The 16,291-nt window shown below is 38.3% G+C and overlaps 1 protein-coding gene across 1 annotated transcript in view; it reads left to right on the forward strand.

Annotated features, from left to right (window-relative positions):
- The first annotated feature begins 412 nt into the window (after positions 1-412).
- Positions 413-16,291, forward strand: part of LOC118423285 (chromodomain-helicase-DNA-binding protein 1-like) — a 19,274-nt gene continuing 3,395 nt past the window's right edge. Inside the window, exons 1-26 of the mRNA XM_035831377.1 lie at positions 413-628; positions 1,223-1,335; positions 1,733-1,839; positions 2,507-2,621; positions 2,726-2,757; positions 3,060-3,141; positions 3,650-3,809; positions 4,356-4,447; positions 4,949-5,018; positions 5,306-5,407; positions 5,823-5,919; positions 6,300-6,373; positions 6,804-6,917; positions 7,380-7,494; positions 7,922-8,069; positions 9,817-10,009; positions 10,556-10,642; positions 10,775-10,833; positions 11,063-11,146; positions 12,616-12,695; positions 13,163-13,362; positions 13,870-13,968; positions 14,228-14,298; positions 14,710-14,824; positions 15,085-15,193; positions 15,774-15,983. Coding sequence (XP_035687270.1) covers positions 532-628; positions 1,223-1,335; positions 1,733-1,839; positions 2,507-2,621; positions 2,726-2,757; positions 3,060-3,141; positions 3,650-3,809; positions 4,356-4,447; positions 4,949-5,018; positions 5,306-5,407; positions 5,823-5,919; positions 6,300-6,373; positions 6,804-6,917; positions 7,380-7,494; positions 7,922-8,069; positions 9,817-10,009; positions 10,556-10,642; positions 10,775-10,833; positions 11,063-11,146; positions 12,616-12,695; positions 13,163-13,362; positions 13,870-13,968; positions 14,228-14,298; positions 14,710-14,824; positions 15,085-15,193; positions 15,774-15,983 — 2,825 coding nt within the window. The 5' untranslated portion in view covers positions 413-531. The remainder of the gene's footprint in view (positions 629-1,222; positions 1,336-1,732; positions 1,840-2,506; positions 2,622-2,725; positions 2,758-3,059; positions 3,142-3,649; positions 3,810-4,355; positions 4,448-4,948; positions 5,019-5,305; positions 5,408-5,822; positions 5,920-6,299; positions 6,374-6,803; positions 6,918-7,379; positions 7,495-7,921; positions 8,070-9,816; positions 10,010-10,555; positions 10,643-10,774; positions 10,834-11,062; positions 11,147-12,615; positions 12,696-13,162; positions 13,363-13,869; positions 13,969-14,227; positions 14,299-14,709; positions 14,825-15,084; positions 15,194-15,773; positions 15,984-16,291) is intronic.

A 16,291-nucleotide genomic window follows, 5' to 3' on the forward strand; every position in this document is an offset into this window, starting at 1 on the left:
CTCTACCAACTTTTGATACCGTAGGATCTGCTTGGAGATAAAGCTGCGGTCAAAATAGACATTAAAAAAATCGTCCTGTGGGCCTGCATTAGAGAAGGTCAGCAAGTCATAATCAGAAAACATTTCATGCTCTTTCTACCAAACATCTGCTTTAATAATAAAAGTCTGCTTGACTACACCATGTTTGAATGTGAAATGACGTCACACAAAGGAACATCCCAAATTACGGTCTGCTATTTTTCAATTGTCTATTACAATGAAGATACTCTATAAACATTCAATTTCTGCATTTCTGTCTTAGAACATATCAAACATATATCTTTTATAGCAATTTAGTCCCAAATAATTTGAAATAGTTTAATTTTGTTAAATTTTAATCCCCTATTTGCAAAGTGTAATATTCAGAGTTGAAAGGTCACACAAACAGGTAGCAACATGCCCGCCTTTATCAAAAGGAGATTTCGCTAGCAAAGTTAGTCATTCCATCGTGCAGGTTTGCTGGACAGTGGTGTTAAGCAGTGTACAGGTCTCATGGACAAACTTCAGAGTAAGATAAACCGGCTGAATGACGAGGACACGGGGTTTAAAGCCGTATCTGCGGCGGAGTTAGAAACTTCAGGACTCAAAGGTACGATCATAACGTTACTGTCAATCTGACAATTTTCGCAGCGGTTTTATTTTCGAGGTGACATTATCTTCTTGTGAAATCATGATACAGGGAATATGTTTATTGTATTATTACTGTATTACAGGGTTGTTTCAACCATGAACGTAAAGCCCAGAGGAAAAAAAAATGTATTCTTTGCCTCATATGACAGAGAAGAAGCGGCAGAATGCGTACAACCTTCATAATTTAATTTAACAACCTTAAAAGGGACACACAAATCAGCAACATCACCACAGCAGAGCTGCGCTCCCTCATGGAAGACAAGTCTGAGTGGAAAAGAAGGATCCATTGCGACCCGTGAAGGCATCTCCAATGTCCACGTTCAAGGTTCAAGGTTGCCTCATATCGCGAAATTAAGTCTGTGCAAAAACAGCAAAATTTACAGTATCATAAATTACCCCACAAGCCAAACTATAACGTTAGGTCAGATTCAGACTCCAGAATTAAAACCTGGTCCAAAATTTGTGTGGCGAATTTTTTTAAAGCATTCATTTATATATATAAATTATTTTATTGATATTCGATGATGAAGGAATGATCTGCAATTTCTTACAGATATAACCCTCCGCCCATATCAGCTGGATGGGGTGAACTGGCTCATTGAGCGTTACCATAGAAACCATGGCTGTATCCTAGGAGACGAGATGGGTCTTGGGAAGACTTGTCAGGTGAGTCCTTCTGTCTGATAATCTCCATATCATAATAGTAATCATATGAAATCTCCAGGCAGCATTTATCTGTTAGGTTACACGTAAATCTAGACTGATTAGATCTTGCTTATAGCAGCCCACCCAGTTACAGCCCGGGCAGCAGAGTTTAACTTACTTACAGTGTCAGACTAACACAAATCCTGACCACTTTGAGTTTGATCTCTAAATATTGCAGTATACCCACTAAGCATGCACTATATATACACGAATGCGTTGTACTTGTTATACATACTGGGGCATGTTGCAAATTTGTAGATCTTTTTCAGATGCATTTTTTTCAGGGCGGTGGACTTACACTATGTGATGTTTTGTTGAAATTAATTCATGGTTCTTGATAATTTTTCCCTATTTCCAGACCATTGCCTTCCTGACACACCTCCATGGAAGTCTGGATGTGAGCGGTCCATTCCTCATCCTCTGTCCTCTCTCAGTGCTCAGGAACTGGCAAGAAGAACTCAAGAGGTAAGTACTGAATTTACCATCTGTAATTCAAAGTAATTTATGTTTAACAATTGCCATGGATTTGTAAGCAGGTTGCCATCCTCATTGAAACGTTTAGTCTTGCATTATTTCATGAATGGAATATTTGAATTTCTCAGAAGCAGGGTTCTAGCTAGTGTATTTTAGTGTAGTGGGCCACTACCAGGCTTTTAGCCAGGCAGGTGTACAGGCGTACATTGTATTACGTTAAAGGCCTGTTAAAAAAATAACTGAAATTGTACGCCCTTACAGGGGAGCATATCCTCTGACAAGCATGAAATTCTGATTGACCAGGGATGCTACAGGCTAGGTCACATGTGGCCTGTCTGACAGTAAATTTGCTTCATTCCCCCAAATTTGCACCTCAAAATGTGGGAAATGGTGTTTCATAGAGGTATAAATTTCAAAATACTGAGTGAGGATCTCCCCAGACCCCCTATACAATACTCGCACCTGCAGCGCTCGCCAAACGGCAAGAAATTTGGATTGATTGGTCGCTTCGCTACCATGCCATTACCACTACGCTAAAATAAAATCCTGGTTAGAACCCTGAGTAACATACTAGATCAAACTTCTGAATGCTTGTGCAGACCCTTTTGATCCTTTTGACCATGCTATTTGATTGTAAACTTGACTGTTTCTTCTTCAGGTTCTCCCCAGATCTGGAAGTTCTAGTGTATGTGGGAGACAAGGAAAAGAGGCAGGAGGTTCGGCACTCTGTCCGCAGATGCCGGGACTTCCATGTTCTGCTTTCTACGTATGAGGTAAAAAAAAACTAATAATATGATATTTCTTAAACTGGCATTTATGTTTATATAGTTTGTAAACCATACTAATGATCAACTGAAACTTTTGATTGTCTTTTCAGATTTGTCTAAAGGATGAATCATTTCTCAGAAGGTAAGTGTTTCGTGGATACTGTGTGCGTTTGCATGTTTGTGTGTGTGTGTGTGTGTGCATGTCACATGTGTGTATGTGTTTGCACGCTTGTTCATGTGTGTGTGTGTGTGCGTATGTGTGCGTGCATGCGGTGTGTGTAGCTAAGACAAAATAATAAAACTGGTGGCAAACTAAATTATCTAGCAGTTTTTCTTGACATACATGATTAAAACAATGTAATTGCAGTGAATTATCAATACACCATTCAACTGATAGTATGAGGAAAACTCTTTGAGTTCCTATCAATATTTATCATTTTGTAGGTTTGAGTGGCAGGCTCTTGTTGTGGATGAAGCTCACAGGCTGAAGAACCAGAACTCTCTACTGCATCAGACTCTCAAGGAGGTAAGATATCGCTAATAAAATTAATCCTCCCCATGCTGACGGAGGTAAATTTTTTTAAAACCAAATTTGTATACTGTACATAGGATTGATGATCATCAGCGATGAACCTGTTAACACGGCAGATTATTATTGTTTTTTTTTAGTTATATCAAATTTCATACAGCATTAGCAGAGGGACTGCCAATTGTAGTAGAACGCTGTCAGTGTACACTGAAGAAAGAATTAACTTCAACTTCAAGTTTGAACTTCTGTCTACCTCTAATGGTAGCTATTTTCTGTGGAAGATTGTCCCATAGTTCTACTGTTCTTTGAAGGAAAGTTCTAACTACTAACATAATGTCTGATGGTGTTCTGTTTATTCTTTTGTGCAACATTATAAAAAAAGCAGATTATTCTGCCAAACAACATTACATCCACAGTATGAAACATAGCAGATTATTTAGTTCTACTACATAACATCTAAAAACATAGCAGATTATTCATTCCAAGAACATTCTACCCTGTACAGTTTACCATCCACTACCATCTACTGCTGACCGGCACCCCAGTCCAGAACAACATGGAGGAACTGTTCTCGCTGCTACATTTTGTGGCCCCCTCCCTCTTCAAGCAGCACTACATGGAAGACTTTGTAGACAGATACAGTGCAGTGGACAATGACAGCTCAAGTAAGTGGTCTAACAGTGTTAAAATTTGTTGCCAAATTTGAAGCAGGGCTCGAAATACTGGGTGCATGTGCACCCAGGTGCACCCAAAATTGGAGCTGTGCACCCAATTATTTTCTGTGGGTGCACAGGGTGCATCCAAATATTTTCTTAGGTTTATGTATGTAAAGATATCAAAGTATACTAGTATACAACACATTCTTGACATCTAAGTTAGACAGATGATAGAAATGTCTGTCATGGTACTTGTTTAAAAATTTGATAGCTTGTAACTAAGTTTTATTTTTAGGTTATTAGTAAACTTAAATTTAAGTGGTGCACCCAAAATTTTTTAGTGCACCCAATTTTTTAAGCTGGGTGCACCAGTGCCCCTAATCCCAAAAACGAATTTCGAGCCCTGTTGAAGTGTATTATTTCTTCTGCTATTGTGTGTGTATGAACACAGCAATACATGTGTAAATCATACAGGTGTTATGATAGAGTAATCAACATCTTCTGGCTTCTTTATACATGTGTAGATGTAAAAACAATATATGATCTGTAATGCAGGTGTGAGACAAGAGCTTCACACAATACTTCAGCCATTCCTACTGAGGAGGGTCAAGTCTGAGGTCATCAAGGATCTACCAAAGAAGTCAGAGGTCAGTGTTTGGCTGTATGGCCTTCCACCCTATGGTCGGTGTCGTATAGGTAAATACACACATTTAATTTAGATTGCAATTTTAGGCATTTTACTTGATGTCATTTACCCGGTAGTTCTGTTGGTGAATTTGTTGCCAACATGTTCAGTAGAGTATTTCTCACCAGGTAGCTTTAAAGAATGCCTACAGTTACATGCACAAAGGATTGGTGTTACAGGTCATTCATCTGACTGAGTGTAATATAACCAGCTGCTGCCGCACTGTGCTTGCGAACCTGGCATGCTACACCATGGTTTTAATGGAAGACTATTTATTATACACTCCAACTCACACACACTGACTCACTATCTGGTTAAATATTGTCTGTTGTTCCCCATCAAGTGAGTGTTAGATGTGCTTGCACTTTTGGTTTGGCACTATGTAATTACAGATGTAGATACAAATATTTGTATTCAAACTTCATTGCAGTGTTGAATCTCTATTTTACGTAATTTCCCACAGGTGATTGTGTACCACGGTCTGACAGCTCTTCAGAAGAAGTACTACAAGGCTATTCTCATGAAGGACATGGGTACCGTAAATTCATTTATTTTTGCATTGAATTAATTTTTTGGTAGAAGGAACAAGAAGGTTTTTTGCAGTGCTTTAACTTAGTGGTTTAGACAATCCCATATTACCGTTAATACCTTGAAAATGCATATTTGTGGTGTCAAAATCATAGCAACTACTGTAAGTGTAACAGGAGAAATAAATCATAATGTATGTATCAATGCATACTTTGCAATTATGTGAAAATGACTGAACTTTTTATTTGAAGCTAAAGTATTAATCTTTTTCCTTTTATCTTATTATTTTCAGATGCATTCCAAACTTTTGGTCCACTAGGCCCTTCTAAAACCCGGCTGATGAACATCTTAATGCAGCTGAGAAAATGTGTCAACCACCCCTACTTGTTCGATGGTACAGCCTTCTCATTTCCACCACTGCATATGTTTTAATTTCGCTTTCTGTATTTCAAAATACATCAACATACATTTAAAGACCTTTGATATCTTAAAAAGCTACCAATAATTTTAATATGTAAATGGATTTGATATACTGTAGACTGCATTATTTCACACTATCATATAGCCAAAAAGATTGACCAATCAGTAACCCACATTTTGATTTAATTAGGGGTCTGCAATACTATTGGCCAGCCAACAGCCATGATTGATGGCTATAGGAAATGAGGCCTAAAGTCACTATACACACTGAGGGAATAGAGGGCTATTCACCAATTGTTTTAGGTTACTAACAGATTTTCCAACATAATTTTACATTTCATGTGTAATTTTATGTAAATTATTTGACTGTTAGTGATTTTGAATTCCAGGTGTTGAACCAGAACCATTTGAACTGGGAGAACACCTGATCGAAGCCAGTGGGAAACTCTTTCTGCTAGACCAGCTGCTGTCGTACCTCAAGAAAAAGTAAAGACACAGTCTATAGTCTTCCTTAGCTTTTCATTTGTTACAACAGATATTCAATGTAATTCAACTGATATTTAGTTTTAGTCAGGACAAAGATTTAAACATTTAGCTACATTATGCTGTAATTTCTTGAAAGCCATTTACAAATGTACACGTATAACTGTGTAGTATTATTCTTTCTTTGAGGGCTTTTCAGCACCAAGGACATGGACTATGCAACACATCACTACATTGTGCTACACAGCATATTATGTCTGACACTTGAATGATTATATTTTACCCTACAACAAAAGCTGCTACACAGAAGCAGATGCAAAGTGTGCCATCTGACATTAGAATTAATTGCTGAGAAGGAAATGTATTGTAATTGTCTTTTCCAGAGGCCACAAGGTGTTGGTGTTCTCCCAGATGACCAGAGTTTTGGACATCCTTCAGGACTATCTGGGCTACAGAGGTGAAAACATGTAGTTCAGTTTTCTTTAAGTAAAACCATTTGATATCAAATGCAGGAAGACAAAAGTGTTATTAAAAAAATCAATATTAATGATCCTTTATGCCTGAATGGTGTCAGTTTTGTAATCCTCATTTTTACCAGTGTACTGAACTTAAAGAAAAAATGTCGTTGTTTCAATTTTGGCCCCTCCCCCTGGAAAATTTACGTGTTAAAACCTGTGCAACATGGACATTACATTTAGATAGATCAAACTAAGAAGCATTCAGTACTCCCCAAAATATGCACACATACATGTATCCAGGTGTTCAAGACATTATTGAGAAAGCCTCAATAGCACCTTTTTTTTTTAAAGAAAAACAGTTGATGTTACTTCTTGGATATGGAAAATGATTTAGCTTCTTGAATGATCCTAAATATTTCATCTTACCAGGTTACAGCTATGAGAGACTGGATGGGTCAGTGAGAGGAGAGGAGAGATATCTGGCCATACAGAACTTCAACCAGCAAGACGATGTGTTTGTATTTCTCCTCAGTACAAGGGCAGGTAGGGCAATAGAAAATAATTCTTTACAATGAGAGTACCTTTAAGTGTAAGGAGGAAGGAAAATATTGTTTCTGTTTATCTGTTCAACAAATTTCTTTAAGTATTATTTAAGTTTATTCCTCATAATAAATATATGAAATATATGAAAATTTTCTATATCAATGTATGTAAATATTTATTAATTTTCTTTTTTATCCATGTCATTCCTGTATAAATTTTTTCATCTTTTATATATTCCTTGTCAGATTTGCAATTCCACTAGATATTTTAGCACTCGCGCCTAGCCCAGTACATGTACATGTTACAGTATAATGTATATGTCACTAAAAGATGATGGAATTTGACACATTGTCAAAATGTGTATAATTAATCTAGATTGAAGTTTTAGTATTGAAAATACGATTGTAGTATCATGTCAAGATGCAACCTTTACGGTGTATGTTACAACTCCGTCTCCCTTAGGTGGACAGGGGTTAAACCTGGCCTCGGCTGACACAGTCATCTTCATGGACAGTGACTTCAACCCGCAAAATGACCTACAGGCTGCAGCTAGGGCTCACAGGATTGGTCAAACCAGGTCAGGTGACTTTAACACTATTACAGGAATGCAAACTATTTCGTATTTCATTGCCTGAAGTGTACAATATGCGTCAGCAGTGAGTTTTGTAAGTAGTCTTTGGAATTATTCTCAACTTTGAGCTGTAGACATTTGATAAAGATTACTTGAGACGGTCTGAAAATCTTTGAATGTCAGAAAAGATTTGAGTTATTATTTACTAAAATGCAACATGTTGGTGGATGCAATGAAAGGTCACATGAAACCCTTTGTATAAAATTTTAACATATTTAGCAAGTGGAATTTGCCCTTTAAAAGTATTTCCAGATTCATCCTTTTTCCAATTATTTCAAAAAGTTTTCAATTGGCCAACAATCCTTTCAAACTTTGCAGATGGTACATGTGCTATGCTTTAGATGAGTTTTCGTTTGAAATTATTTTAATGCAGGCCTGTCAAGATCATACGCCTGATTGGTCGTAGTACAGTGGAAGAAATCATTCTGAAGAGAGCCGAGGCCAAGTTGAAGTTGACCAACAGTGTCATCGAGGGAGGTCAACTCTCGGGCCTGAACTCTGTAGCAGACAATGGAACACAGGTAAAGATTACACATACATTGCAAAACTTTGTATTTATTTTTTTCAGATAGATAAGGGCACATGCTTATTCCAGTGTGGCCCAGTGAGTTTGTTTCCGTCTGTGTTGCTCACCTGACATGCACGCTACCGGAAAGGGCTGCAGTCCTTAGGACGGGACGTTAAGCTGTGGTTCAATGTTCATTGTGCTTGTCCAAAGGAGTTAAGGGAATTTCCATGGCACATTGAACATTGATAATCTGTACATAGTATCTGTCTTCTCTGTCACAGACAGTCAGTGTAGCTCTTCAGTCAGTTGATCAATATCACTTCCACTGTCATATATCATTTTTTATATATCTCCTTTTTTCATCAAATTTCTTTTTCATGAAAATGCCTGCAAGTTCAAAAGTATTTGTCAGGCCATATCAACACTCAAAATTAGATTTTTGGAAATATTTTGCAACATTACTACTGCATGTAACAGTAATGTTCTAAAAAAAGGGCAAAAAGAAAAGACATTCTAGACTAAGGAAATATTTCATTTATTACCTCCATGAAATGTCATGGAGGTTATATTTTCTGTTATGTGTCTCTGTCTGTGTACAAGATTACTCAAGAACGGCTGGATGGATTGGTTTCATACTTGTTGTGTTGGTGGGCTGTGATGAAAGCTCGAATCGATGTGATTTTGGGTGCCGTATCTGTCGTTATAATCGATGTAATAATATCAGAAATCCCCCCTATATCTGCGATATATTGGAACAGGCATCGTGCTTTAAGTGTTTGTTAATGGGCTTAGCTCCAAGCAGATAGTGAGGTGATTTGTATGACAGCTGTTTGGGGAACCCCGAGTTTTTTTAATATGATAATTAGTTTTATTTATGTCTGCTTACGATATCATGGAGATGTGAAGCGTAAGTATAGTTGTAAGAAGTTGAGGTACATTTAACGGTAATGCTTAACAGGTATGGATGTGTCACATACTGTACTGCTGATTTGAGTGACATGGTGATTAAAATGCCATTAGGTCCTCTCATCTTAGATGGGTTGGGTGTCAGAAGTTTTATGGGCGATACAGATGTTCTGATTTCATTACGATAAGGGACAGTTGTTAGTTGTCTCTTTCGTAGCCAATGGTACTTGTTTTTTAGCAGACGGGATTGGCGCCAAGTATTCATCTTACAGTTGGTGTAGGGCTGTCAGAGGAAAGTGTGCATCTCGTTTTTGTACCGTGTGAACAGCCGATGTTATGACATATTGGTGGAAAATCAAATCACCATCTGACTAAAGTTGGCCACATCCCTTCTTCTTTCTGAGTTTCCCAACTTCCTCCCACCACACAGCTCTGAGGCACATAGTCGAACCTCAATAATGCTGACAACCTTAGACATTTTAAATGCCAAACATCAAGCTTAAGGAACACCACGCTACCATATGCCGTCGACCTCTTAAACGCACATTACACAATTAAGTGTCACATTTTGATAATTACTAATCAGATGGACATCCTCTGTGTCATTAAATAAATACACCACTACTTTCCCATAACATTTATAACCATTACTCTCAAATACAACCGACTATAAACATACATACCATCCACAAAAAAGCAATAAATATTTCATGGAGGTATGAGGTCCCCGAACTCTAGTTTTCATTTGAAATTTAGAATCTACAACTCTAAGCAATGTCATTCATGAAACCACTTCATGTATCATTAGGCAGATTTGGAATATCTAACAAAAGATGATAATTGTTCTACTCCAGCTATCTGACATCCTGAAGTTCGGACTAGACAAACTGTTTGAGACAGAGGAGAGCCTGGAGAGTCTGGGTGATACAGACCTGGAGACCATGCTGGGAGGTAGTCACCATGGTAACTGGGTCCTGGAGGACATCACCACTAGTACTGCCTCACAGGAGGAACAGGAAGAGAAGGAGGAGGAGGAAGAAGAAACTGGTAAATGATAACTGAATGGTTACCTTTTTCAAATGTCAAACAATTTCACACAATGCTTGGGGAGCTTTCATGACACACGCTGTCTTTTCTTGAACCTAGTACAATGTAGATCCCGTCTTGGAGTTGTCTTGTCATGTGACTGATGATATTGATTATCTCTTCAAGTTGACAAACCCACTGACAGTAACTGTAAGTTATAAACAGGCTTGTAATAGTGACACCACCTGTCCCTGTATAAGGTGCTGTGTTGTCTCTGAACGTAAATCGCCTCCCTCACGGGTCCCTTGGGGTCCTGATGTAGCACATGAAGTAAAGATAAACATAATGATTGCTCCAGTCTCAAATGCAAAGAGTTTCCCTTACATTTTTTTCCTAGCACCCGAAGTATCTGTAATGTTTTGGGCCTGTATGTGTATACAGTACTGTATGTGTGTCTGTAGTGCAGTTTCTGTATGCTCTGCCAGAGGGTGTTGAATGCTATGGTGAAAGTGTGTAATTATAACAGTGTGATAATCATTGTGTACCTTGTGAATGTTCCTCCCACAGCCCACAACATGTATGTGTTTGAAGGGAAGGACTACTCAAAGGAACCGAGTGCTGATGACCTGAAGGCATTTGAGACTCTTGTAGCAGGTATCACGATTATACTATTCTTGATCATGGCCAATGCAACTTTACCATTAGTTTTTCCTTTTTACTGCTATTGAATTAGTTCTTAAAATGTATGACATATTTCACTCACTAACTCACTGAATTCCTCAACAGTGCAAGCTTCCCTTGAAGAGGATACACTTTCAGAAGACAGGAAGCTCAGAAAGAAAAAGGTATTACAAAGTTACAATTTGTCATGAACTTTGCTCTATGCATATTGGGCTATTTAAATTTTTCAACCTTAATTTTTTTAGCATATATAATTATTTTTCATAAGTAAATGCTTACTTTCTGCTTACTGGTGTTTTGCTAACTTAAGTTAGGCTAAGAAAACATCTAGAATTTGCTCTCTGATAAAGGCAGTTTTGTTTTCAATGTATGTTTGTTTCTTATGATTTTCAGCCTCCCTTGGTCAGTCTGGCTGCCCTCCCCACACGTAAGAGAAAACAGCTGACACCAGAGGAACTGGAAGAACGGAGGAAAAAGGTAGGAACAGATAACTATCAGGAAATGACGTTTATAGCTATAGCTAGTTGACAGCTAGCAGAGATATATTTATGTTTCCCGAAGGAGAAACATATAGCAGATATTTGCATATTCCAACCAGACCAATCAAAACTCAGAAAAAATGGAAGATTTAACATGCAGTCTACGTTTCCAGCTTTTTGATTGGCTAAAATCTGGCTTTCTTGGGGATACGTCTGAAACGTGAACCTATCAACGTAAAGGACACAAAATGGAACTCGGCATCGTTTTCATTATGGCAGCGAAAACCTCGGACGTTAGCCAATCGGCCATGCCTTCAAGCAAACCAAGCAGGCGCTCTAGGAAGAAGTTGCCCGCTATTGAACGAACGAGATAACTAACTTTTCACACAAAAACATTTATCTTCAGAAAATTCGACCTTGGAAATTATGAAAGGACCTGTAGCAATACATTTGTATACCTGGTGAAAAATAACTAATGTAGCTGTGCGGCTAGTGGCCGAATCGTCAGGGTATCTGATTCGTACGCTTTTGTTGCTGGATCGACCCGGGTTCGAATCCGGGGAATAGACTTTTTTCAGTTTTTTTTTTTCCTTTTGAAATGTACATTTGATATTACAATACTTTTGTCTTGCGACTACAACATCAAAACCTGCATTTCAGACTTTTTTGTTCTGCATTTTTTTGTAAAGAAACAGAGCTTGCTTGTGAATGTACGACAGTAGTAATCAGTGCCACGGTAAGAGGGAGGGGGGTGACGGGGGTGACGGGGGTGGATTTGTGAAATCAAAAAGTTGCTACAATGAAAATTTAGCGGTCGACTAGTGACCCTTAAAACCGCCGGGAAACATTAAACATTTTCGGGAAAATGTTGCCTCTCTAGTTGTAATTGATTTTATCTGTAACGACAGGATTTTAAATCTGCAGTTTACTCGTTTCCTCCGCATTTAGTAATGTACGTTCAATTTGAAGTGCTTGTTTTTGAGATTTATGTATAATGTTAAATGATTGTTATTGTGATCCCTGTAAGAAGATACGCAATTCAGCCTTTGGCTGCCAGGTATCCTCAATTTTCATATAAACCAATCATCATCATCATCATCAACTCCTTGTTTGTTACTTTCCATTTTATTGTGAAGAAGTTGCTCCAAGGTCAAGATTAGGGAAAGTCGACTACAATAGATATGAAACAGTTGAATTTGAAATAAAATTTTCATTATTGTTATTACTATTAAATGATCCCAACAACTTGTCTTAACCTCAATAAAATAAAAGAAGGATAATGCCAGAATATCGATTGTGATCACATACTTTTAGCATTTGTTTTGAATTTCTGTAATCTTCAGTTTTTAGTTGACTGTGCAGAAGTTGCAGTATTTTTTGTTTCATCAGTATAGCTACTTCATCAATAATTGAATTGAGAGTTTTTGGTTTGTTTCTTTATTGTTTTGATGCCTAATGTTTTAACAGAGAGAGGAAGCAGCTGCTAAAAGAGCCAAGCTTCAGGAGGAGGCAGAAGTGAGACGAGCACAAGTGAAGAAAGAGAGGAGGTGGGTGGACCTTTTTATCTACATGTACAACATGTACATACTGTCATGTAAGAACTAGCCAAAAAAGTTTTCGTAGTACTTACCACACTCACTCACTGACTCCCATGGCTAGTATCTTTAGTGTCAGTCTGTCTGTCCACTTCTGGCGGTCATCAGCCCATCTTCAGGTCAGCTGGACTGTCATCTTTCCTGACCACTCCTTGAAGTCAGTGATCCATGTTCATAGTCACAATCTGCCTTAGTTTCCTTGTACAATTATATGTGCCAAAGTAGTACTAATACTTAGTCTTTGTATTGGTTTTGATTATGATCACATGGAAGACAGGTCAAGGAAAGTGTGTTCTGTCTACTTGTAATGACACTTACACATCTTGTATTTGTTTCCTGCAAAGCATTATATATTTCAAGATAATTGTGCTAGATCATTCTAACAGTACAAGTAACTGCTTCTCTCCCCTCTATAACAGGGAAGCCATGTGGAAGTCACATGGCTACACTACCTGCAATATCGCCATGGAAACAGACGAGGAGGAGAGTGATGAGGAGGTTACCATGGTAACAGATGATGATGATGATGATGACAGGAGAGCCATCAACTATGTTATGGGTGACGTTACCCATCCACAGTGTACAGGAGATCAGGATGCCATCGTTGTTCACTGTGTTGGTTAGTTTCTCTTACTTACAGTTTGTAAGTCTAACCTTTTTTATTCTAATTACATTAGGCTTTATTAGTAGGCTTCATCCTAGTCATAGGTTTTCAGAGCAGATACTTTTACTCTGGTGTAATATGGTGTATGTGTTTATATGGTCTAACTGCAGGATGGTTGGTGGCTGTACCTCCTGTGGTGTCCATACATACATACATACATCAATGACCGGAGGTCGGGACCAGGCTAGTGTCCGTACCCCCAGTAGTGTCTGTATCCCCAGAAGTGTCCATACCCCATGTACTGTCTGTACCCCAGTAGTGTCCGTACCCCTGTAGTGTCTGTACCCCTGTAATGTCCGTACCCCCAGTGGTGTTCGTACATATGGCCTGTAGTGTCCGTACCCCTGTAGTGTCCATACGCTTGTTGTGTCCATAGTGTCTGTATACCCCAAGTAGTGTCCGTACATCCTGTGGTGTCTGTACAGTGTGTAGTTGTGACCTATGTTCCATGTTTGTGTACAGATGACTCTGGTTCCTGGGGCCAAGGCGGCCTGTTCTCAGCCCTGTCAGCCAGGTCTTCACAGCCGGAGATGCAGTATGAGTTAGCTGGGAAGATGAAAGGTCAGTAAAACAACAACAGTACTACACACAATGTACTTAATACAGATATGTGAATGCATGTGTCATGGTGTAAACTTTATAGGCCTGCTTGCCAAGTAAGGCTAATCAGACAGGGAAAACTTTTTGTCTAGTCTTAGTATTCTACATGTAGCTTTATTTCCTCCTCTGATTGCTTCTTCAAATAGTGTCCAGAGCAATTACATGTAGTTTGAAGAGTTGAACTGAATCAGTGAATGAATGCGAATTTCCTCTCTGACAGATCTTGCTCTCGGAGATGCCCACCTGATCGCTGTGGACGACAGAGAAAGTAGACCCAAGGGCAGCGACATGGTAAACTTATTCTTATTTTCAGCGGGGTTGTCATATTTCAAAACTTTGTGTATAGAAGACGTAGATCAGAGAATTACATACTTTCAATCTTGCAACATTCATGGTGGTTTTATTTTTGAAGGGATCTCAAATAAGTTTTTCATGTACCACTTTTTATACTACTGTCGTGTTACCAAACTTTAAAAAAAATTAATGAGAGCATTGTTTCTCCTTCTGCTACAAAATTAAGTCCCTATAGTATACTATTAACAAAAAATAATTTCTATAGTAGTCTTGGTTGGGACAATTGCCAGGTTTTATCTCTTGATCTTACTACATACACATTTCCATTTTTAAATGTTCTATTTTTTTAAATAATTATTATAATTAAATGTATGTGCTGTTTCTGTTTTGTGTTCTGTTTGAGTACAGGTTGCCCTGATAGTGGCTCAGAGTCGTGACAGAAACAACAGGCTGTCAGGGATCAAACTTTCAGCCCTGAACCAGGGACTGGGCAGGATATGTACCGCAGCAAAGAGAATGAAAGGTCTGTCTTTATTTATTTAATGCCAATAACTTAATATATGTTAAAAATATACATGTATGATCAACAATTGTCTAGTGTTGTTAACCACTGGATAGGCATAGCAGCTGTAGCCACTTTACCTGGGAATCCTGTATATATGTGTTTAAAAGAAAGTAGAATGATTATTGCAAACATAGTTTATGGCTTTATGTCTTTGTGCCACATCATGAACATAGGCAAACATTGTTTTTCTCTCCATGTACATGTATGTACAAATGTAGCCAGTGTCCACCTGCCCAGAATAGGGTACAACACACCAGGTTTCAACTGGTACGGCACGGAGAGACTAATCAGGAAACACCTGGCCTCCAGGGGTGTCAACACATACATGTATCCTTTTTGTCAACTTCATGCATATGGGAAGATAAAATATGAGTTTTCTGCATGTGAACGTTAGCCTGAACCTAAATTTACAGCTTATCATAAGTTATATGATGATTTGCCTTAAGCTTTACCACTGTGACATTAATCAGTAAATACATGTTAACCCAAGGCAATCAAAGAAGGCAGACTTCACTCCTTTGATAGTATACAGAAAACATACAAGAAATGCAGCACAGTAGATACTTAATAGTTATCAAATACACATTTATGATTTAGCAAATTGACAAAAGCATTGTACGTACTTGGGAGAGGGGCGTAATGTTGTGAATTTTGGATTCAGTTAAATAAATGAGTTATCACAAAATCTTTTCAAAGTTTTTTCTCTGATATACCAAAATGTAAAAGTGGTTTTAGATCCCCAATATACTGCAAGGCTTGTATTTGTGAGGGGGTCTTATCTATGACGTTAGACTGGTCAAATGAAGTTGTTTTTATTTAGTTTATTGAACACAATACTTGATATGTCTTTGTTTGTAAACCATTATAATGTACTTGCTTGTACATCATAACCTTGACCTTGCTCTAGCTATTACTACCCTCGGAAGAACAAAAAGCAAGCTATCACAAAGACTACAGGAGCAGGTGCCTCCACTTCTCAGCATACTACCAGTACAACTACTGGTACAGCCCATACCACCCTGGGGAACCCACTGCCAGATTTTATGCAAGGTGTGATGGTGTTCTTCCAGCATGTCACAGATGAACAGAGGAGGAAATACACAAGATATCTTGTGGCATATCCTTTTGTGAATACTTTATGAATCATGACATATATTGTATCTTGAGCTTGCAGATATTGTTTGTGGATGTTATGTATGCTAAGCTATGACACTAGTGATAAGACTCAGATTTGTAGCAATTATGGAGCAGTTTGTCACAGTATTTTTCAATGAACCTAAATGCATGGACACTAAAGGGGATACAGACACAGGTACGGACACTACATGGGGTACGGACACTACAGGGGTACAGACACTACTGGGGGTACGGACACTACTGGTGGTACGGACACTACTGGGAGTACGGACACTACTGGGGGTACGA

This window comes from Branchiostoma floridae, chromosome 9 (assembly GCF_000003815.2).
Source record: "Branchiostoma floridae strain S238N-H82 chromosome 9, Bfl_VNyyK, whole genome shotgun sequence".
In the NCBI taxonomy this organism is placed as follows: Eukaryota; Metazoa; Chordata; class Leptocardii; order Amphioxiformes; family Branchiostomatidae; genus Branchiostoma; species Branchiostoma floridae.